The sequence below is a fragment of the Scyliorhinus canicula genome, chromosome 15 (genome assembly GCF_902713615.1).
Source record: "Scyliorhinus canicula chromosome 15, sScyCan1.1, whole genome shotgun sequence".
NCBI classification, from domain to species: Eukaryota; Metazoa; Chordata; class Chondrichthyes; order Carcharhiniformes; family Scyliorhinidae; genus Scyliorhinus; species Scyliorhinus canicula.
The window spans coordinates 112,813,145-112,834,392 of record NC_052160.1 but is presented as its reverse complement, the minus strand read 5'-3'; the positions used below and the strand labels follow the sequence as shown (position 1 = coordinate 112,834,392).

Below are 21,248 nucleotides of genomic sequence, written 5' to 3'. Positions count from 1 at the left end.
GCATGTTGTGAGGACTGTTTTGTCTGCTGACACCGGCAAAGGGGAGTAACAGTAAACAGCAACGTTTGGGATATGGTATTTATTAAAAAGAGGAACCAGGTTTGTAATAGTATAACAAGATGGTTCTGGAAGCTGCTACGGTTTTTCTTCAAGTGGAGGACCTGCCTTTGGTTTATTTACAATGGCTTCGAAAATACAAGCTAATTGAATTGGCAAATGAAATAGAGGTACCTGCTAAAGCTAGGAAGGTAGCGATAATTGATGCGATCGCTCAGCATTTAAATTTGAAAGAGATGCCACAGCTTGGGTTGTGGCAAAAAAATCAGTAGAATTAGCTAAGGTCCAGTTAAAGATACAGCAAAAAGAAAGAGAATTGGAGGTGCAGGAAAAAGAAAAAGATAGAGCTTTTCAAATGGAAATTGAAGTCAGGTTGGCATTCGAGCGAGAGGACAAAACATTAGAGAGAGAGGAAAAAGCAAAAGAGAGAGAGGAAAAGACAAAAGAGATAGGAAAAGGCAAAAGAGAGAGAGTTCCAGCTTAAACTGGAAATTAAAAGGGAGCTGCCAGGAGCTAGAGGGAAGCTTAACCCTAGAGTGGAACACAGGACAAGATGCTTAAGTTTATACAGGCCCTCCCACAATCCGAAGAAAAGGAAGTAGAAACATTTTTATGGCATTTGAGAAAATAGCAACCCAATTGGAGTGGCTGAAAAAAAAGTATACATTACCACACAAAGCAAATTGAAGAGGCGGGCACAGGAATTTTATGTGTCCCTGTCAGAGAGGGTGTCCATTATGTTGAGGTAAAAAAAAAGGCTATTCTGGGTGCATATTAATTAGTTCCCAAGACATTTAGGCAAAAGTTTCATAATTTAAGGAGTCAGCCGAACAGACGCATGCTGAATTTTAAAGGGTTAAGCAGAACATTTTAATAGGTGGGTAGGGGCATTGGGTATTGAAACTACCTATGAGGCTCTGAGAGAAGTAATTCTCTTGGAAGAATTAAGAAGTCACTACCTTCTGTGATAAGAACCCATGTTGAAGACCAAAGGGTGATGACCGCAAGACAAGCAGTGATAATGACTGATGATTATGAGCTGATCCATAAATTTAACCTCTGTTTTGTCAACCCATAATTGTGAAAGAGATAGAGGACGGAATTCTTCGCTCCCGGGAAAAATTGGGAAGGCCGTCGTGAACTCGGCCGAGTTTCACGACGGCCTCGGAGGCCGCTCCTCTCACCGTATTCACCCCCACCTGGGGGGCTGGGAGCGGTGCTCCGTTATTCTCGGCCGACGGGCCTTGATGCTTGGCTGACACGACGGCGGCGCCTATGCGATGTCAGCCGCGCATGCGCGGCTGACGTCACGACGGCTCAAACCCGCGCATGCGCGGTGGCCGTCTTCCCTTCCGCTGCCCCGCAAGACGTGGCGGATTGATCTTGCGGGGCGGCGGAGGGGAAAGAGTGCGTCCCTTTGAGACGCCGGCCCGACAATCAGTGGGCACCGACCACGGGCCAGTCCCCTCCCGAGCACGGCCGTGGTGCTCACTCTCCTCTCCGCCCCCCACAAGCTTCAAACGGGCCTTTGTTGCCCATGTTCACGATGGCAGCGACCAGGTGTGGTTGCCGCCATCGTGAAACGGTCGGGAACGGCAAGCCGCTCGGCCCATCCGGGCCAGAGAATCGCCGGTCGCCGTGAAAAACGGCGAGCGCCGATTCATCCGAGCGGGTGGTGGGAGAATCGCGGGGGGGGGGGGGGGGGGGCATGACATGTGTTGCCCAGGCCATCCCGCGATTCTCCCACCCGGCGTGGGGAGCGGAGAATCGCGCCCAGAAAGTGGGATGGTGAAAGGAAGGTAGGTAGCCAAGGTAAGGAATGGATAGCTGGGAATGCTTCAAGGTCTCCTCCTCAGACCAGGAAGGAAGGTACTGAGGGTGGAGGTGAGACTCGAAGGCCTAGGTGTTGCCAGTGCAATAAAGTGGGACACATTCCTTCAGCCTGTTGGAAGTTGCGAGGAAAACCCATGGGACTTGTTGGGGTTCATAAGGAGGATTTGGAAAAGAGAATGAAAGTGGAGAATACTACAGGGCAGACTGTAGCTAAATTGGACTTGGGTGACCTGAGGTAAACGCTGCTGTGGGAGCAGGTGTGATGAATGATATGCAGTGTTTTTGTGTAAGGGGAAAATCACCTAATTTTCATCAACTGATGTAGCCAAACCCATAACTATTTTAAGGGACACAGGTGCTGTGCAAACTCTTACTGGAGAGGGATTTAGTTTTCCCATCAGAGAGTTCAATGAAAGCTAAGGTGTTAGTGAAAGTGATAAGTGCAGATTATATACAGTTCCATTGTATGAAGTACAATTGGAGAATGATTTATTATTAGGTCCAGTAGTTGTTGAAGCGGTTAAGTTACCAGTGGACAGAGTCAATTTACTTTTGGGGAATGATTTGGCAGGAGTTAAGGTTGTAGTGTCACACCTGATTATAGAAATTCCGAGGGAAGATAAAGGAGACACATTTACAGGAACAAATTTCAGAGATTTTTCCATTGTGTGTGGTGACAAGGCAATGGCTAAACAAAGTTCACCACCAGAGATTCAAGTCTCACCACAATCAGATGGTAGAGTAGCCGAAACTATCCTTGAGAATGTAGATAATTCTGATGAAGTGTTTGGTAGGACTTCATTAATTGAGGCCCTGGAGGCTGATCCAGAGGTGCAAAGATTAGCACAGTCAGCTCTCACAGAAGTTGAGGCTGAGGGGATTCCAGAGTGATACTACATTGAGAATGGAGTTCTGATGAGGAAGTGGCGATATACTCATAGACAAGAAATGGACAGTTATTTATCAGATAGTGGTACCATCAAGATATCGTACAGAAGCACTGTGGATAGCATTTGAGATACCAATGGTAGGACATGTGGTAATTCAGAAAACTCAGTTATCAATCAACAGGTATTTTTCCTAGCGAGGACTGCATTTGGATGTAGTGTAATTCTGTTGAATCTGTCTTCCTGTCAGGTAAGAGGTACCAAAACATGTGACTAAACCAGCACCTTTCATACCCATGCCAGTGTTTGAAGAACCATTTAGTCAGGTATTGAGAGATTGCGTAAGATTGTTGCTTAAAGTGAAGGCAGAGCATCAGTACATTCTTACGGTCATGGATATAACTAACCAATTTCGGAAGCGATACCTTTGAGAACAATTACATGCTAAGGTAATAGTGGAAAAGTTGATGCAATTTTTCACACACTATGGCCTACCCTTAGAAGTAAAATCTGACTATGGTTCTAATTTTATGTCTAAAATTTTCCAGGACATAATTTGTAGTTTAGGTATCAAACAACTAAACTCAACCACCTATCACCCACGAACTCAGGGAGGTTTGGAGCGATATCATCAGACTCTCAAAACCAATGATTAGGACCTATTGCCATGAATATCCAAGAGATTGGGATAAGGGATTGGATTTTTTTACTATTTGCCACTAGAGATTCTCTGAAAGAATCTACTGGGTTTAGCCCATTTGAATTAGTTTATTTCCATGAAATATGGGGTCCACTAACATTGATGAAAGCGGAGTTACTAAATCAACAACATGAATCCTCAAAGTTGAATTACGTGCCCACATTTCTGGAAAGACTCACAGGAGCTCGTTAGGTAGTTGAAGAGCATTTAAAGGTATTAGGAGCAAGAATGAAAATGACCAAACAAACATGCTAGGTCCAGAACATTCCAGGATGTGGGGATGCTGGCGTTGGACTGGGGTGAGCACAGTAAGAAGTCTTACAACACCAGGTTAAAGTCCAACATGTTTGTTTCAATCACTAGCTTTCGGAGCTCTGCTCCTTCCTCAGGTGAATGGAACATTCCAGGCTGGAGATGAGATATTAGTATTGTTGCTGTTGCAGGGTGAACCTCTGAAAGGGAAATTCAGTGGCCCCTATAAGGTAGTTAGGAGGGTATGTAAGGTGACTTACCTGATCAATACGCCCAACTTAGGAAGAAAGACCAATTTAGCCACATAAATATGTTGAAAAATTACCATCATAGTGAAGAGGAGAGGAAGGAACAAGTGTGTCAGGTGGTAAAAGGAATGAAAGGACAGAGATGGGAAGAGTGAGGTAGGAGAACAGGTTGACAGTTTGCAGAATGGCCTTCCTGTGGTATGACTAACAAATGTGGACATCCTAGGACAACTAGAGATTGAATTTAAGCAAATTACTGCGGATGCTGGAATCTGAAACGAAAGGGAAAATGCTGGAAAATCTCAGCCGGTCTGGTAGCATCCGTAGGGAGAGAAAAGAGCTAACTTTTTGAGTCTGATGACTCTTTGTCAAAGATTTTCCAGCATTTTCCCTTTCGTTAGAGATTGAATTAGCCTATTTTGAAAAAGAACTGTGACAATGTCTAATAAAGATGCTAAAAACATGTTGGCAGATTTGTAGGGACACACCAGGGTGCACTATGTTAACTAATCATGATGTCAACATAGGAAACTCCGAACCAATAAAACAACATCCATATTGGCTGAACCTACAGAAACTGGCTTGGTTAGAAGCAGAAATCCAATATATGTTGGAGAATCCTTTTATTGAGCCGAGTAAGACCAGCTGGAGTTCGCCGGTGGTGTTAGTTCTTAAACCACATGGAACAACCCAGTTCTGCATAGATTACCGGAAAATAAACGGCATCATCAAAACAGTTTTGTATCCGATTCCAAGGTTGGAGGATTGTTTCAATAGGATAAGCAATGCCTCATTCCCGTCGAAGATCGATCTTTTAAGGGGATATTGGCAGGTTCCTTTTACCTCCAGGGCAAAGGCGATCTCTATCTTTGTGATGCCCAGAGGATTGTAACAATGTAAACTGATGCCATTAAGACTCAGAAATGCACCAGCTACATTCCAACAACTCATGTACCAAGTAGTGGCTAGAGCACATAACTCTAGGGTCTACTTAGGCAATGTGGTCGTATATAGTGACATGTGGAAAGAACATATGGAACAATTCGAAGAGTTATTCAAACAACTGAAGTTGGCTGACCTCGTAATCAATTTGGCCAAAAGTAAGTTAGCAGAGGCAAAAGTAACTCATCTAGGGCATGTTTTTTTTTGTTTGTTTTAAAAAATAATTTTTATTCAAATTTTTGCATATCAACAACAAAAGGACAGAATTTTTTGTTTAAAAAGAACAGTCCCCCCCGCGCATACGCGGCGGAAGAGATACACTAACACCCATCATTCCCCCAAAACATCTGCTCGTCCCTTCAATAGACAGGACAGGAACCCCCCCCCTGCGTATACACAGAAGAGGAAATGAATTAATGCCTGACATTGGCACAGAACAACTATGCACGTCCCTTTAGTACAAAAGAACAAAACATCCCGGCTCCTCCGCAACCCCAAATGCTGCGAGCCCCCAGCCCGGTTTGACCCTGGATCCTAACGTCCCTGCCACGCCCTTCCAAAATTCCCCCAATGCTGGACATGCCCAGAACATATGGGCATGATTTGTTGGGCTCCCAGAGCACCTAATACACCTGTCCTCACTCCTAAAGAACCGGCTCATCCTTGCCCCGGTCATGTGAGCCATCTAGGGCATGTTGTGGGACACCGGTGAGTGGTGCCTAGAATGGCGAAAGTAAGGGCATGATTAGATTTCCCCGTTCCCAAAGCAAAATGAGAGGTTATGAGGTTCCTGGGCATGTGCAGCTTCTATTGGATATTTAAATGTCCAAAGACTTTGGCCGTCGTCTAAGAATTGATTATTAATTTCAATTGTGTTGTGACTCTGGGTCAAGTGGGGCTAGAATTGACCATGTACTAGCCCAGGGTGTTTAACCAATGTGCTGGGGAGACAAGTAAAAATGGTGTCGTCTACGTCTGCCAAAGAGTGTTTGAGAAGTTGAGGGCCATATGAGTAATCGAGCCAGTGCTCGCTGTACCAGATTTTTCTAGACCTTTAAAAATGGCCATGGATGCCAGCGACCTAGGGGTGGGGGCATTGCTACTACAAGACGACGATGCAGGAATAGAGAGGCCATGGGATATTTTTCAAAAAAATAAAGTCCCTGCCAAAGAAAGTGTTCAAGGTTGAAAAGGAAGCCTTAGCATAGCTACCAGCCCTTCAGCACTTGAAGTCTATGTCCAGCATGACAATAAACAAAGGTTAGTTAATCCAAACTATAACCCGCTTATAGAAAAGTTTAAAACCCGGAATGCAAGATTATTCCATTGCCGTTTATTATTACAACAGTTCATTGTTTTTTTAAAATAAGTTTAGAGTACCCAATTAATTTTTTCTAATTAAGGGGCAATTTAGCATGGCCAATCCACCTACCCTGCACACCTTTGGGTTGTGGGGGTAAAACCATGCAGACACAGGGAGAATATGCAAAGTCCACACGTACAATGACTCAGGGCCGGGATCGAACATGGGACCTCGGCGCCATGAGGCAGCAGTGCTAACCACTCTGTCACCGTGCTCCCCGTTAAAAGTTCAGTGTTAAGGTTATACACATCTCTGGAAGGGATAATGTGATAGCGGATGCTTTGTCACAGTTTTAAGGCTGATTAGTTATTAATGTAAGAACTGGGGGGGAGGGAAGATCTCTATTACGAAGAAGGATGAATGGATACTTGTTTGTGATTTGTGTTTTGCACACCTCATAATGAAACGTCCATTCCCTGACGTTTCATTTATTTTAGGGAAGGAGTCATGTTAGGACCATTCCTGTTGATTCCCTTATTTCCTATTTATTTTACTTTGTCATTGTCATTTTTGATCCATGGATATTTAAAGGACATATATCTTTAAGTCAAGCAGAGGAAGTGAGGAACTCAAAAGTGTAAAATAGTACATTGTGCTCTGAAGATTTAAGTTTTTAACAGAAGAACACAGACTTTCTGACACCCGGGAGATTGGAGAGTTTCGGTTTGATTGGTTGGCTGGTGGCCAATTGATTGGCCAAATATCGTATTCTGCCCAGCACCAGACAGTGATCGGCTTCAATCAGGTGTGAGATTTGCATAGGAACCAGAAAACAGAACTCTCCTGGATGCCGAGAAAAGCTGTGAGTTTCTTTCTCTCCCTCTTTCTCTTCTAAAGGTTTCATGCCTGCTGTTTCTGAATCTGCAGTGAAATCTTAAGATTCTGATGAATCTACAGTGAAAACCTGTACAGACTGAAAGCAAAAACATCCAACTGAAGGCCTAGCCAAAGAATAATCAAATTGGAAAACATCCAAATTGGAAGATTTTTATCCTTTTATTCTTTTTCTTTCCACCCCTTTTCCCCTTCTGTGTTTGTCTGTCTTTTTCATAGAATTTACAGTGCAGAAGGAGGCCATTCGGCCCATCGAGTCTGCACCGGCTCTTGGAAAGAGCACCTTACCCAAGGTCAACACCTCCACCCTATCCCCATAACCCAGTAACCCCACCCAACACTAAGGGCAATATTTGGACATTAAGGGCAATTTATCATGGCCAATCCACCTAACCTGCACATCTTTGGACTGTGGGAGGAAACCGGAGCACCCGGAGGAAACCCACGCGGGGAGGATGTGCAGACTCCACACAGACAGTGACCCAAGCAGGAATCGAACCTGGGACCCTGGAGCTGTGAAGCCATTGTGCTATCCACAATGCTACCGTGCTGCCCCTTATGTGTCTTATGTGTGTATAGAGGGTGGGATGTGTTAAAGAAGGTGGGGAGGGGGGGGGGGTGTTAGGAATTAAATAATAGTTAACCAGTTATTTTTGCTGCATATTTAATTATAGTTTTTGTTATTAATACAAAATGTGTTTAAATTTACAAACCTGGTGACTGTAGTTATTGGGCAAGCAAAGACCTAAGACTTTTGGGCATCTTCTAAGAATTGATCATTAATTTCAATTGTGTTTTGACTCCGGGTCAAGTGGGGCTGGAATTGACCACGTGATAGCCCAGGGTATTGTAACACTCTGGCCACAACATCCTAATCCTTATAAATGGGGATGTGCCTCATGGAGAATTACAGATGTTACACCTTGTTTAAAATGTTGAGATGGATAAACCTGCCAATTACAGGCCAAATAGCTTAATGTCAGTGGTAGGAAACAATTTTCTGAGACAAAATTAATTGATATTTGGTAAAGTAAGTGCTCATAAATGAAAGACAACACTGATTTGTTGAAGCCAAATAATGTTTAATTAATTGGATTGGGTTCTTTGGTGAAGTAACCAAAAAGGTTTATGAGGATAATGCAATTTATCTGCAAATGAACATTTTAAAGACACATGATGAAGTACCAAGTGTTAGGAAAACAGAGGTAGTTTTATGGAATTAGATTTGTATTGGTAAATATTAGAAATAAGGTATAGTTTAATTGTGTTTAATTTAATGTTTCTGTGCCTGTGAGAGTAAAACCTATAGTTAGATTCACGGCGAACAAAGGTGTTTGTTTGTACGTGTAGCGGTTGGTTAAGTTGCAACTGTTTCTATTGTGTTTAGAGAGGGCTAAGGCATAAGGAATCAAGAAAAGGCATAAGCATGTTGGCATTGCTTAGCAACTGGGCCATGTAAGGTAGAAAAGCTTTTAAGTTTTAGTTTAGATAATTATGGGAAGTTGGAGATCAATTGTGAGAGAGAAGAAACCTCTCACAGTGCTGCCAAAAGTTTGTTTTAGAAGGCTAGAGAGGGAACATCTCTCTCAGACTTGCTTGAACGAAAGTCATCCTATGGAGTAATGGTTAAAAAACAGATGCCGGAAATCTAAATCGTAGAATCATAGAATCCCTACAGTGCAGCAGGAGGCCATTTGACCCATTGAATCTGCACCGACCCACTGATGGAGCACCCTATGGAGACAAACTCCCCTGTCCTGTCCCTGTAACCACACCCCTGGACACTAAGGGGCAATTTAGCGTGGCCAATACACCTAACCTGCACATCTTTGGGTTGTGGGGGTAAAACCATGCAAACCCAGGGAGAATATGCAAAGTCCACACAGACAGTGACCCAGGGCAGGGATCGAGCATGGGACTTCGGCGCCACAAGGCAGCAGTGCTAACCACTGTGTCACCGTGCTCCCCGTTAAAAGTTCAGTGTTAAGGTTAGAAAAGAAAATTGTGTTTTTTCACTTTCCTATGGGCCACAAGAAACAGGAAAGCTCCTTCAGACGCCATGAAGAAAATTTAGACCACCCCTGCCACTTGCTCTCCCCTACTTCCTCTTGGTTTTAGATCAATTCGCATGACTGTTGGAAATTATGGGCGGAATTCTCTGAAAATGGGGCGATGTCCCCAGGGCCACGAGAAAACGGGCGTGAATCACTCTGGACTTTCCTGGAGAAAGTCCAGAATGATTCTTCGTTTTGAAGGGGACTTCCAGGGCCCCGGAGTAGCCCAAGCAGCTCCGGCTGCCGATACGGGGCCCTGCACTTCTGGCTGCGGGTCCGCGCATGCGCACGGGTCCGCGCAACATGGTGGACCCACACAGCAAGCCAGCCCCAACAATATAGGCCCCTCCTAGATCACACACGGCCACCGATCGGTGGCCCCTAATCGTGAGCCTGTCCGTCTTGGAGGCCCCCCCTCCGGTGACGGATCCCCCCGTCCCCCACCAGGGCGGCTGCAGACTGGGTCTGCAGCGGCTACTCTATGCCCCCGTCGGGTGGAACCATGAGGGAACCAGGGCAGCAGAAACTCAGCCAGCTGATGGCTGAGAATCGCCGCAGGGGTCTCTTTCAATGGCCCCCAACCAGCGCCGCGTCGACCGCGCGCGACTGGCGGCGATTTTCCGGCCGGCGGAGAATCGCGGGAAGGCGTCGGACCCGATTGCGGGTCTGACGCCCCATTCTCCACCCACGCGCTGAGCTCGATTTTGCCGCTGAGGCTCGTAGAATCCTGGCCTATGTCTTCAGCCCATGATGCTGTCCTTCTGCCTCTTGACATTGTTCTTTTGCCCACTGACCAGCTGCTGTTTTCCGTTGGTGTTGGCATGGAATAGGGGCAAATGGATGTGTTAAAGCTCCCAGGTCTCCCAGACCCATACAAACCCAATAGCAAGAGTCCTGGTCAACAAAAGGTTGAGTTTGTGATGAATGTAGGAACTTTGGATATATTGCATTATCTGCATTTGGTTCAGTCAAGGTTAAAAACCTGGATTAGCATGTGACTGCTACAGTCATGTTTTAAAATAATCCTGGTTGAAAGGTTTTGGGAGCCAGAGGTGCAAATAACACATCACAAATGCTTGGACTAATGGATGTTTTTGTTTGGATTATGAGGGTTCCCCGAGGAGTATTTAATTAGAGACCTTTGTGTCCAACTGGTATGATGATGTGACTAATGGGACGAGCGAGATTATCACGCATTTTTGCAGTTGGAAGCTGGAAGTCAAACCAGGTAGACAGTTTCTGAAAACTTCAGCTAGAGATCCTGCATTGTTCTGACAGGATTCAGATCTATCTCTTAAAACAGTCTCAATAAACATAACTTGAGCAAGTATGCTTGGGTCTGCTAACTGTATTTAAAAGTGGATTGAGTTCTGAGATGGTTCTGTTGTTTGAGTAGAAATAAAGATAGCAGTTAAGTGTTATTGTGTCACTATATTGATTAGCATTGTTAAAGGGGTAATTGTAAGCTATTCTCTTGTGTGGTGTTAAAGATATTTTAATACCGTGTTAGTAATAAAGTTTGTTTGAATATACCATATTCCTATTTTGCATGACATCACTCCTGGAGCGAGGTATACTTTCCTCACAGTCTTATAAAATTAAAATTAAATATTGATGTTTGTGTCCAGTATCCAAGCCATTTTTGGGGTCTGGTCTGGAGTCGTAGTAAGATGCATGCCTGTGTCACTATTGCTCCGGGATTCAGGATGTGAGTCTGACATTTTCTGATGTTTGCTGCCATATGAGGATGAATTATACCACCCATACACAATCGGTTGAAAGTGTGACTAGAATGTTGTTCCTGTAGCTTGTTTTGTTGGATCTTGAGTTCAGACCTAACAAAATGCTTGTTTAGTTTTGAGTTCCTCTGTTACACTAGAGCTTCTCGGCCTTCAGGCTAAGATCAACCCTAGGATCAAGCCCAGGATCAGGTGTAATGCCTGTTCTTGTCAGTTTGGATCTCGTATGTTCCTTTTGTGGGGACCATGAATTGAATTCAGTTTAAATTTGAATTAGTTTTTGGCTCAAGCAAGGAGCCTGCCCCCCCCTCCCTCCCCCCCCCCCCCATCCACAACGGACATTGGCTTTATAACTTTGAGAAAGGAATAACATTTTTAAAATGTTCCTCTGTTGCACTAGCTCAGATGTTCATTCTGGAGGTCAGGCTGAAAATGAAATGAAAATGAAAATCGCTTATTGTCATGAGTAGGCTTCAATGAAGTTACTGTGAAAAGCCCCTAGTCGCCACATTCCGGCGCCTGTCCGGGGAGGCTGGTACGGGAATGTCACGTGCCTCAAGTTAAAATTTCGTGCTTGCTTTTGACTCCCAATTTGTAGTTTGATTAGTACTAATAAAAGTAAAGACTGGCAGAATATTCAACTGTTAGTGTCCATCATCAGTGACATACATTAACTATTGATGTACTTGATCTAGTCTCTTCCATCTTTCACACTTGTCATTCAAACTCAACTCCTGTCATCTCAAGTCTCATACCTACTTCCTCACCAGCAACTCCCTACTTCCTTCCATTAACCTCTGCATTGAGCAATTCCTTTTGCTTGCTGATTTCAATTGGCAGTAAATTCCTCAAACTTCTATTCTGTTCACTTCCCTTCCTGTCCTAGATCAATCTTACCCTTCATGTAAACCCTCCCATTCACTCTCACCCTCTGGAATTTGCTGCTGTTCATGGCTCCTCTGTATTTGAAATCAAGGGAGCCTTGTGGAGCGGTGGGCAGCATCCCTACTTCTGAGCCAGAAATTCTGGAGTTCGAGTCCCACTTCAAGACTTGATGGCCATGGTTCATAATGTGGCCGAATAAGTTGATTATCAACCTGTAAATCCTTCCAATATACCCATGGCAGGGGGTAAGAGCAAGTGTGTTTACTGGTCAGCCAGAACTGTGTGGTAGCTGCAGCACAACAGCCGCCCCATGGTAAAAGTCTCCATGCACAAACTTTTGCCATGAGCTGTATTCAGTGACAAGTGTCCTCCTCACTTTGAAGGACTGCTGGAGAGAGCATTTTTAAATCACACTGGTCTCCCATACCCACCTATATCATAATCCTCAACATTCATCCAATTTAATCAAAGCTCTCCCAACTCCCTTTTCTTCTGAGCCCTCAACTTTCACAACATCCCTGCTGCAGTCGACCTGGTAACCCACAATCTTGTCTCAATCTTCTTCAGTTGTGCAGCTTCTTTTTCTGCCCAAAATTAGATGAAGAGGTGAAGCACCCACATTTGCAATTCACTTGTGACCTGTGAGGCTCCAACAGTAATGTATTGCCGTACAAGATTGGGGCTTTACACAGAATTACATGGATTGCATAGAATCTACAGTACATAAGTCAACTGCCTCAACATCTATGGCACGTAAGTCTTTTCCCACTCTTAATTACCTATTTCCAACCTACCCCTCATATCAATCTATTTCCTTGTCCCTTGTGTCTGCTTCAAGCTTCACCTTAAATGCATCAACACTATCTGCTTCAATAACTCCATGTGGCAGTGAGTTCCACATTCTCATCACGACCTGTGTAAACCTGCCTGTACAAATAGTATACAGCTTCTTTTTCCAGCTTTATGCTGCAGTACTTTGGATAAAAAAATCTGAAGCTTTCACTCCACTAATATTTTATCAAAAAGTGTTTGGTAGTACAGAATTTGAGTACAGCTGAAAGAAGAGACACGTCAAAGTTTTTCATCTTGCACTCATCAGGACACTGAAAGAATGTCAAGTATAAGGGGAAAACACAAATTTATACCGTATGAGAAAGGAATGCTGTTTGATTGGCAAGTGGACTCTGATTTGTAGAGGTGCTATCCTGGAGGGTGCACCATTGTTTGAAATTTAAACCAGGCAGCTTGAGCCTGGTCAGGGCATTGCCCTGGAGAATAAATCAGCAAAAGGCTGTCACGTATATTGTTTCGCCGAAACAGGTGCAACTGGTGTACACGTTCTTTTTGTCTGCAAATAATATAGTAGCTTCCAGTACAAGCAAATGCACCACACTGTGAGCCTGATTGACAACCTTAAGTTGGTCATCAGTGTAATTCCTAGCACACTGAGGATTGTTTAGCCAATGTTGTCCAATCACGGAATTACATCTAATGTTGGTCGGTTTAAGTTTTGCAGGCACGGGCTGGTTGGGGATGAAAATATTTCACATGTTTCTAATTTTTTTGCAATAATGTTTTACAGTGTGCCTATCATTTTATAACATGCCTACATAAGAAGAGTAACTTTACAAATGTGTCTTATTCCCTGAATCAGTTGTCAGACAGTTGATGTGTCTCTTTATTTTATAAAAGGGTAGTGGTCTCATTTGTGGTTTGAGTAAACCCAATATCCAAAAATAACTGAGATAAGTATTAAAGAACTACAGCTCAATCATCACCAGCAATGGGAACAATGCTCAAAGACTTTTTTCAGGATGGAATCAATGTTGATATATAGAATGCTGAGCATTGACTCTTACTTGGTGCTGACAGCCCTCTGGTGCATCCTACATGTTGACAGTCTATGCCACACTGTCCTTGCCTAACACCTACACATTTACACATTCCACGAGAGGTCACACATTCCACGAGAGGTCATTTAGTAGCAATCAGGACCGATAACTGGCTGATCGGCTGACTGACCAGAAATAATAAGGTCACTTGTACCTGTAATACTTTACCTGCTACCCTAGCTGAGATTAATTTACCATGGACTGGTGATCCAATGTGGGACCATTTGCTTTAGTTTGGCTTCATATAACACATTTCACTCACTGCCTTCAGGGATAATATGTTTTATATACTTTAAATTCAGTGCATTAACAACCATGTATATTTGGAAAATAACTACCTAATGTTTGCCTTTTGGCTTAGAATGATAAATAAGTCACAGAATGTTACCATTGAAATGAAATCTGCACTGTCTTGAAAAAAGGTAAGTAATTAATCTAAACCTAAGCAGATGAAAACTGTAATTTCAAAAGGTGGTTGACAATGTAAATTGAAGCCACTATTGGAAGGCACTGTTTTATTGGTTTGCAACATGTCAGTGAAATATTTAAAATTTTGCTTTAACAGGAAAATTGCAATGTGAGTAATCTTTCCCTCAAAGGTAGTGTTTCCATAACTTTTTTTCAGGATGTTCATGGAATTAATAAATACTTGTTCAAAAACAAGTTTAAATGAGTTAAATGACGACAAGATCCAGTTATGTGGTCTCTTCATCGTTATACTATTGAGTGTTCAGTGACTGAATATTTGTATAGTACTAATCCAGAGCCACCATGAGCTAGGGGCTAAGCTGCGAGAGTTTTACAGTTGATTGCTTCAGTGCACCATGGTGATGTCTTGAACTGCCATGAACAATTAACATAATTCCAATATGCTTGTGCACCCACTGCTTGGAACAGATCTACTATGGAATAATGTGGACAAGCTAATCCGATTACAGTCATTACATGACTGTCTAACAATAGATCTTGATCATACGCAGGCACCTTCAATGTGAAATCTGATCCATATCACTGAAAGACGACAAGTTCATTGTGTAAAACTGAATAGCTTGGTTCACTTTACTTTGGATGAAGAAACTGCTTTTATTTTCTACCAATTGTTGTCGATTCTGGGACTACTTTCAGATAATACTGATTCACGTTTTTGCCATATGGGTCATGACAATTTACAAGATTATGGACAGCTAAATACTGGATAAACTTGGCAGAAAATGAAACTTAATTTTTTCTATGTAAGATTCTGTATAAAACAAAAAGGAGTAAAACTACAGGTCTTAAAATCAACCTGTTCACTCTAAGCTATGGGAGGATCTCAAGGCAAAAATGTAAGTTACGCACATGGAGCATGCTACGAACAAATACTGTGACAATGATTATTTTACTGTTATATAGTTATCTATCAATAATATGTTATATAGTTGAGACTAATACAACACTTTTGTCTTCTTTCTCTATATATGTATGGAATATATATATATTAACTGTATATTGTATGAATAGGTCGAAAATTTCCGGCCATTCACTGACGACGGGATTCTCTGGTCCTGTCAGCATTACATGCCCCCCATAATATATATGTACATTAATGAAATATTTATGGTTAAAATGACTTGCTTTTCCCTTACATTTTCATGGTGCTTTGACCTACATTCAACCAGAAACTGAAAATTAACTGTTCGTTAACTATTGTCTTTATGTTTGAGTCCTCTTGTGACTGAAAAATCAGTTGGACACCCGCAGAGCTGGCAATTCATACTGTCGTTGTTGGTGCTTGTGAGTTGTGTGACCTTCTGCAGCTGTGCCATCGCTGCCCTTCCTCTGAGCACATTGGATGTTGTGAGCTTGCCGTAGATTGTCCTCGAAGCATACTGAACCACATTTCAGTGCCTGTCTCCATGTGGCCTGGTTGACTGCAATGTTTTCCCAAGGAAGGTGGTCTGCAATACAGAAATTTGTAAGAGTATTTTAGGGTGTCATTTTATTGCTTGTACTGATTACTTTGATGTAATTTTCCCTGAGACTGTTCCCCATTGAAGATCTACTTGAGGATGCGGGAGACATGACTTGACCATTTAAGTTGCCCATTTAAGTTGAATTTTCCGGAGGATGGTCTCCATGCTGTTGAATCCAGCATGATGAAGCACCTTGTTGTTTATTATTCTGTCCTGCCATCAAATTTTTATGATGGATCTCAAGTGTCTTAGGTGGAGGCATTCCAGCGCTTTGACGTTGCTCTTATAGCAGACCCAGTGTTTTGCACCATACTTAGCAGGGTATACATGGGGAGATAACAACAATTTGTATTTATGTAGTACCTTTTTTGTAACAAAGAGTTCCCAGGCATTTCGCAGAGGCATTATAAAACAATACATGACACTAAGCCACATTGGGCGATCTATGAGCAGATGACCAAAAGCTTGGTCAAAGATGCAGGGGCATCTTGAAAATTGAAAACGAGGTAGAGAGGTGGAGCAATTTAGGAAGGGAACTCCTAAGGTCTCGATACTGAAGGGACAGCCACCAATGATGGAGAAATTAAAACTGGGGATGCTCAAGGGGCTGAGATTAAAAGAGCACAGGGTTGGAGGAGATTACAGAGATGGGCAAGACAGGATATGGAGGGATTTGCAAACAGAGATGAGAATTTTTAAAATGGAGGTTTTGCTTAACAATATAGGTCAGTGAACACAGGGGTGATGGGTGAATGGGATTTGGTGCAAGTTAGGGTGTGGGCAGCAGTGTTTTGGTTGATGTCAAGTTGATGCAATTTGGAGGCTGGCCAGGAATGCTTTGAGTAGTCAAGTCTGGAGGTAAAAGCATGAAGGAGGATTTCAAAAGCAGAACAGTGCAGGCAGGGTGGGAGAATGATGATGCTATGGAAATAAGCAGTCTTAGTGGCTGATATGTGACGGACGACTCATCTCGGGATCAAATATGACACCAAGGCTGCAAATACTCTGCCTCAGACTCAAGACAGTTTCCACAGAGAGGGATGGAATCAATGACAAGAGATGAGTGCATGTGGCAAGGGCCGAAGACAATGGTTTCAGTCTTCCCAATGTTTAATTGAAAGAATTTCTTGCTTATCCAATACTGGATGTCAGAGAAGCAGTCTAACAATTTAGGGACAGTGGAAGGGTTGGTGAGGCAGAGCTAAGGGTTGTCAGCATACACATGAACCTGGCATGTTATCAGATAATGTTGCCAAGAAGACAGACATAGATGAGAAATAAAAGTGGGCCTAGGTTAGATCCTTGGGGGACAACAGAAGTAACTGAATGGGAGCAGGAAGACAAGCCATTGATAGTGATTCTCTGACTACAATAAGAATGGGACAATTGAAGCTAGATGATGGCGGAGAGGGTTAGAGGAAGATGGTGCAATTAACCATATCAAAGGTTGCGGACAGTCAAGAAGGGAGAGGAAGGAACAGTTTTCCTTTATCACATCCAATTAGGGTGTCATTTGTGACTTTGCAGCACGGTAGCATTGTGGATAGCACAATGGCTTCACAGCTCCAGGGTCCCAGGTTCGATTCCCGGCTGGGTCACTGTCTGTGCGGAGTCTGCACATTCTCCCCGTGTGTGCGTGGGTTTCCTCCGGGTGCTCCGGTTTCCTCCCACAGTCCAAAGATGTGCAGGTTAGGTGGATTGGACATGATAAATTGCCCTTAGTGTCCAAAATTGCCCTTAGTGTTGGGTGGGGTTACTGGGTTATGGGGAGAGGGTGGAGGTGTTAACCTTGGGTAGGGTGCTCTTTCCAGGAGCCGGTGCAGACTCGATGGGTCGAATGGCCTCCTTCTGCACTGTAAATTCTATGATCTATGATCAAAGATCAGAGCCATTTTGGTATTCTGATAGGGTAGGAGCCCAATTAGAGGAATTCAAACATGGAATTCTGTGAAAGATGGGTACTAATTTGGGCAATGACATGCTCAAGGACTTTGGAGAGGAAGGAAAGGTTGGAGATGGGTGGTCATTTACAAGGACGGGGGAAGTTGGAACTGTTATCAAAAGGCTAAAGCTTTTAGTTGCATTACCAATTAACAGAAGGTGATGAAAAAAACATTTGTCTCAGTTTACTTTGGATTGAGTATATCTTTTTCTTTTTTTTAATAAGTTTAGAGTATCCAATTCATTTTTTCAAATGAAGGGGCAATACAGCATGTCCAATCCATCTACCCTGCACATCTTTGGGTTGTGGGGGTGAAACCCACGCAAACACGGGCAGAATGTCCAACCTCCAGCAGCACGGGCAGCACGGTAGCATGGTGGTTAGCATAAATGCTTCACAGCTCCAGGGTCCCAGGTTCGATTCCCGGCTGGGTCACTGTCTGTGTGGAGTCTGCACGTCCTCCCCGTGTGTGCGTGGGTTTCCTCCGGGTGCTCCGGTTTCCTCCCACAGTCCAAAGATGTGCGGGTTAGGTGGATTGGCCATGCTGAATTGCCTGTAGTGTCCTAATAGTAAGGTTAAGGGGGGAGTTGTTGGGTTACGGGTATAGGGTGGATACGTGGGTTTGAGTAGGGTGATCATTGCTCGGCACAACATCGAGGGCCGAAGGGCCTATTCTGTGCTGTACTGTTCTATGTTCTATGTTCTCCACACGGACAGTGACCCAGAGCCGGGATTGAACCTGGCGTGTTTGGTGTGATTGGCGCTGTGAGGCAGCAGTGCTAACCACTGCGCCACCATGCTGCCCTTGGATTGGAATTCCCAATGGCCATTGCACATTCAACACATATTGAGGTTTCAAATTTTACTTCGGTCTCAAGGCAAGAAGAATTTTAAATTTTTTTTTGAGGAGACAGGTGATGATGGCAAATTTGTAAGAAATAGGAACAGAACCTGTGGAGGGAGTACCAATGCCGGCTAACATGGCAGCCATGGAGGGAAGTTGGGTGGACAGCAGTTTAGTGGGTATAGGGTTTAGAAAGTAGGGGATGGGTTTCATGGACAAGATCAGCTCGGACAGGAGAGAAACTGGAGAAGGAAACAAGGGCTGGTTTAGCACACTGGGCTAAATAGCTGGATTTAAAGCAGACCATGCAGGCCAGCAGCACGGTTCAATTCCCGTACCAGCCTCCCCGAACAGGCGCTGGAATATGGCGACTAGGGACTTTTCACAGTAACTTCCTTTGAAACCTACTTGTGACAATAAGCAATTTTCATTTTCATTTCATTTCAAGTTCAGAGCTGGGGCATGGGGAGTCTCAGAGGAACTTTAACTTGGGCTAGGTTAAAGACGATATGTGATAGAGGCTGCTGATCTGAAAATCTCAGTCTCGGTGACAAATCATAGAGCTCCTCACCAAATATGAAGCAATATAGTGGCTATAAATTAAATAATACACTGGACTCATTGTGGAAATGATGTTACTGTATATTCCAATTACATTGATTAGGAGGGAAAACTGCTTTACGATGATCAATTAATCTCAAGAAATATCTGCTGTTATTCTTAACTAAAGTTCAACCTGATAGAAATCCATTCAGGTAATTAGTTCAGATTTTGTAGGCTGACGGATCCACAGTTAAAATCTAATTAGAAATTTAAACAGATATCATCATGGTGGCCATGGATTATAGCTGAGGGATAAGGCTGCTACCGGTGCATACTGTTGCTTGTACTGTCAATCTTGTGTGAATGCACAGAGGGTTTCAAATGTATATTAATATAATAATAATATAACAATAATATCAAGCAGAAATATGAATTGAGAAAACATGAATGTGTTTCTAGGAGATGGGCTCATACCACTTGGATTTTAGATGTAAACTAATGCCATGGAAGCAAGAAGGCATGTTTTAAAAGTGCCCAGATGGCATTGTCTGGAAACATTATGTGAGGATTTCCCTGGCGGGCTCCCAGTTGGCTGCCTTACATGGAACTATAGGAAATGCTGAACAATTTTAAACAACAAGTTTCATTCAGTTCACCTTCTACTATTCAGTTGAATGCATGTTATAATAATAATGGAATTGGCAATTAATCTCTATCAATTAGTCTACAACAAATCCAAATTTGCGGCATGGGAAACCTGCAGCAGTGAAAAGTTTTGTTCCTCCCAAACATGCTACACTTATCATAAGTCATGTCTCAAATTATTCATATACTGTACCTTCAAATATGATCTTATGAAAGAAATCTATCTGGATTTGAATAAATAATTTTAAATAATGGCCAGATCGCCGCCCCCCCCCCCCCCCCCCCCCCCCCAGGACCCCGGAGCCTGCCCGTGCCGTCTGGTCCCGCCGGTAAGGGAGGTTGTTTAATTCACGCCGGCGGGACCGGCATTACAGCAGCGAGACTTCTGCCTATCGCGGGCCAGAGAATCGCTGGGGGGAGGGGGTCCGCCGACCGGCGTGGCGCGATTGCCGCCCCCGCCGAATCTCCGGTGCCAGAGAGTTCGGCGGCCGGTGGGGGCGGGATTCACGCCGCTCCCCAGCGATTCTCCGACCCGGCGGGGGGGGGGGGGGGGGGTCGGACAATCCCGCCCATTATTTCCAGGCTAATTTGCAACTTTTTCACCATTGCGCAGTCAGAAACATCAAAAAAATGTACCATTTTAATCTGACATTCTTATTGAGAAAAGTGAGGTTTCGGGGAAATTTTGCAAAGTCAGGCTAAATCTATTTTACCAATGAGGAATTTGTTTTTTTAAATTCTCCTTTATGTTCATCTTTGTTTTTATTTTGCTGTTTTCATACTGTCTCTTTTCTTTTTCCTTACCTTTCTTACTTCTTTTGCTACTATTTCTCTAATTCTTTTCACTTTTCTCTCTATTCTCTCCTTTTTCCTACTCTGGAATTTTTCTTCTTTTTGGTGACAATGGCAGTTGATTGCAGTGCTGACCATGTTTTATGTTAGATAATATAGATTTATAAACTGAAAATATGGGACTTTTCTCCCAGAGCTGGATCTCGCTTGACTGAAGGTACAGATTGGAGAGCTGGCCAGGAAAGCAGATCTCCTGACTCATGGCATCCACACTTTTCCTGCCATAAAAATCAATGACTGGAAATTTGAGGTTTATGAAAAAAAATCTGTTTTGCTGAAGCTTTATGTCTTCCACTCATCAGCACAATCACAAGAATACCAATGTCAGGAGAAACAACTTTATATTGTATGGGAGGAGAGTGCTGATTAGTTGGCAAGTGGACTCTGATTGATAGAGGCATTGCTATGGCACCAGTTAATGGTGACTGATAGTTAACTGCCAAGCGTTTTTTGAAAATTCAAACCAGGTGGTTTGACTCTGACTGATCAACACATTTTCTGAGGAAGAAACTTGTGAATGGCACCTACAAATACATGTAAAATAATTAAGTAATCTTTTATTGTCACAAGTAGGCTTACATTAACACTGCCTTGTTCTACAAGGCACAAGTCAGGAGTGTTTTGAAACAATCCCCGCTTTCTTGGATAAGTGCAGGTTGAACAACACGCAAGGAGCTCAATAGCATCCAGGATAGATCAGCCTGCTTGACTGGCACCCCACACTGCACCTGTGCCTGTAGTGCTTACTGTTTACAAGATGCACTGTAGCAACTTCCCAAGGCTT

The 21,248-nt window shown here is 43.3% G+C and overlaps 1 protein-coding gene and 1 long non-coding RNA gene across 2 annotated transcripts in view; one reads left to right on the top strand and one right to left on the bottom strand.

The window, feature by feature from the left end:
* The first annotated feature begins 14,873 nt into the window (after positions 1-14,873).
* The window catches only part of LOC119978137 (protein FAM107B-like), an 81,207-nt gene continuing 74,832 nt past the window's right edge, over positions 14,874-21,248 (top strand). The window contains exon 1 of the mRNA XM_038819563.1: positions 14,874-15,011. Coding sequence (XP_038675491.1) covers positions 14,988-15,011 — 24 coding nt within the window. The 5' untranslated portion in view covers positions 14,874-14,987. The remainder of the gene's footprint in view (positions 15,012-21,248) is intronic.
* The window catches only part of LOC119978138, a 106,392-nt gene continuing 100,134 nt past the window's right edge, over positions 14,991-21,248 (bottom strand). Inside the window, exon 4 of the long non-coding RNA XR_005463395.1 lies at positions 14,991-15,623. This is a non-coding gene — a long non-coding RNA (uncharacterized LOC119978138). The remainder of the gene's footprint in view (positions 15,624-21,248) is intronic.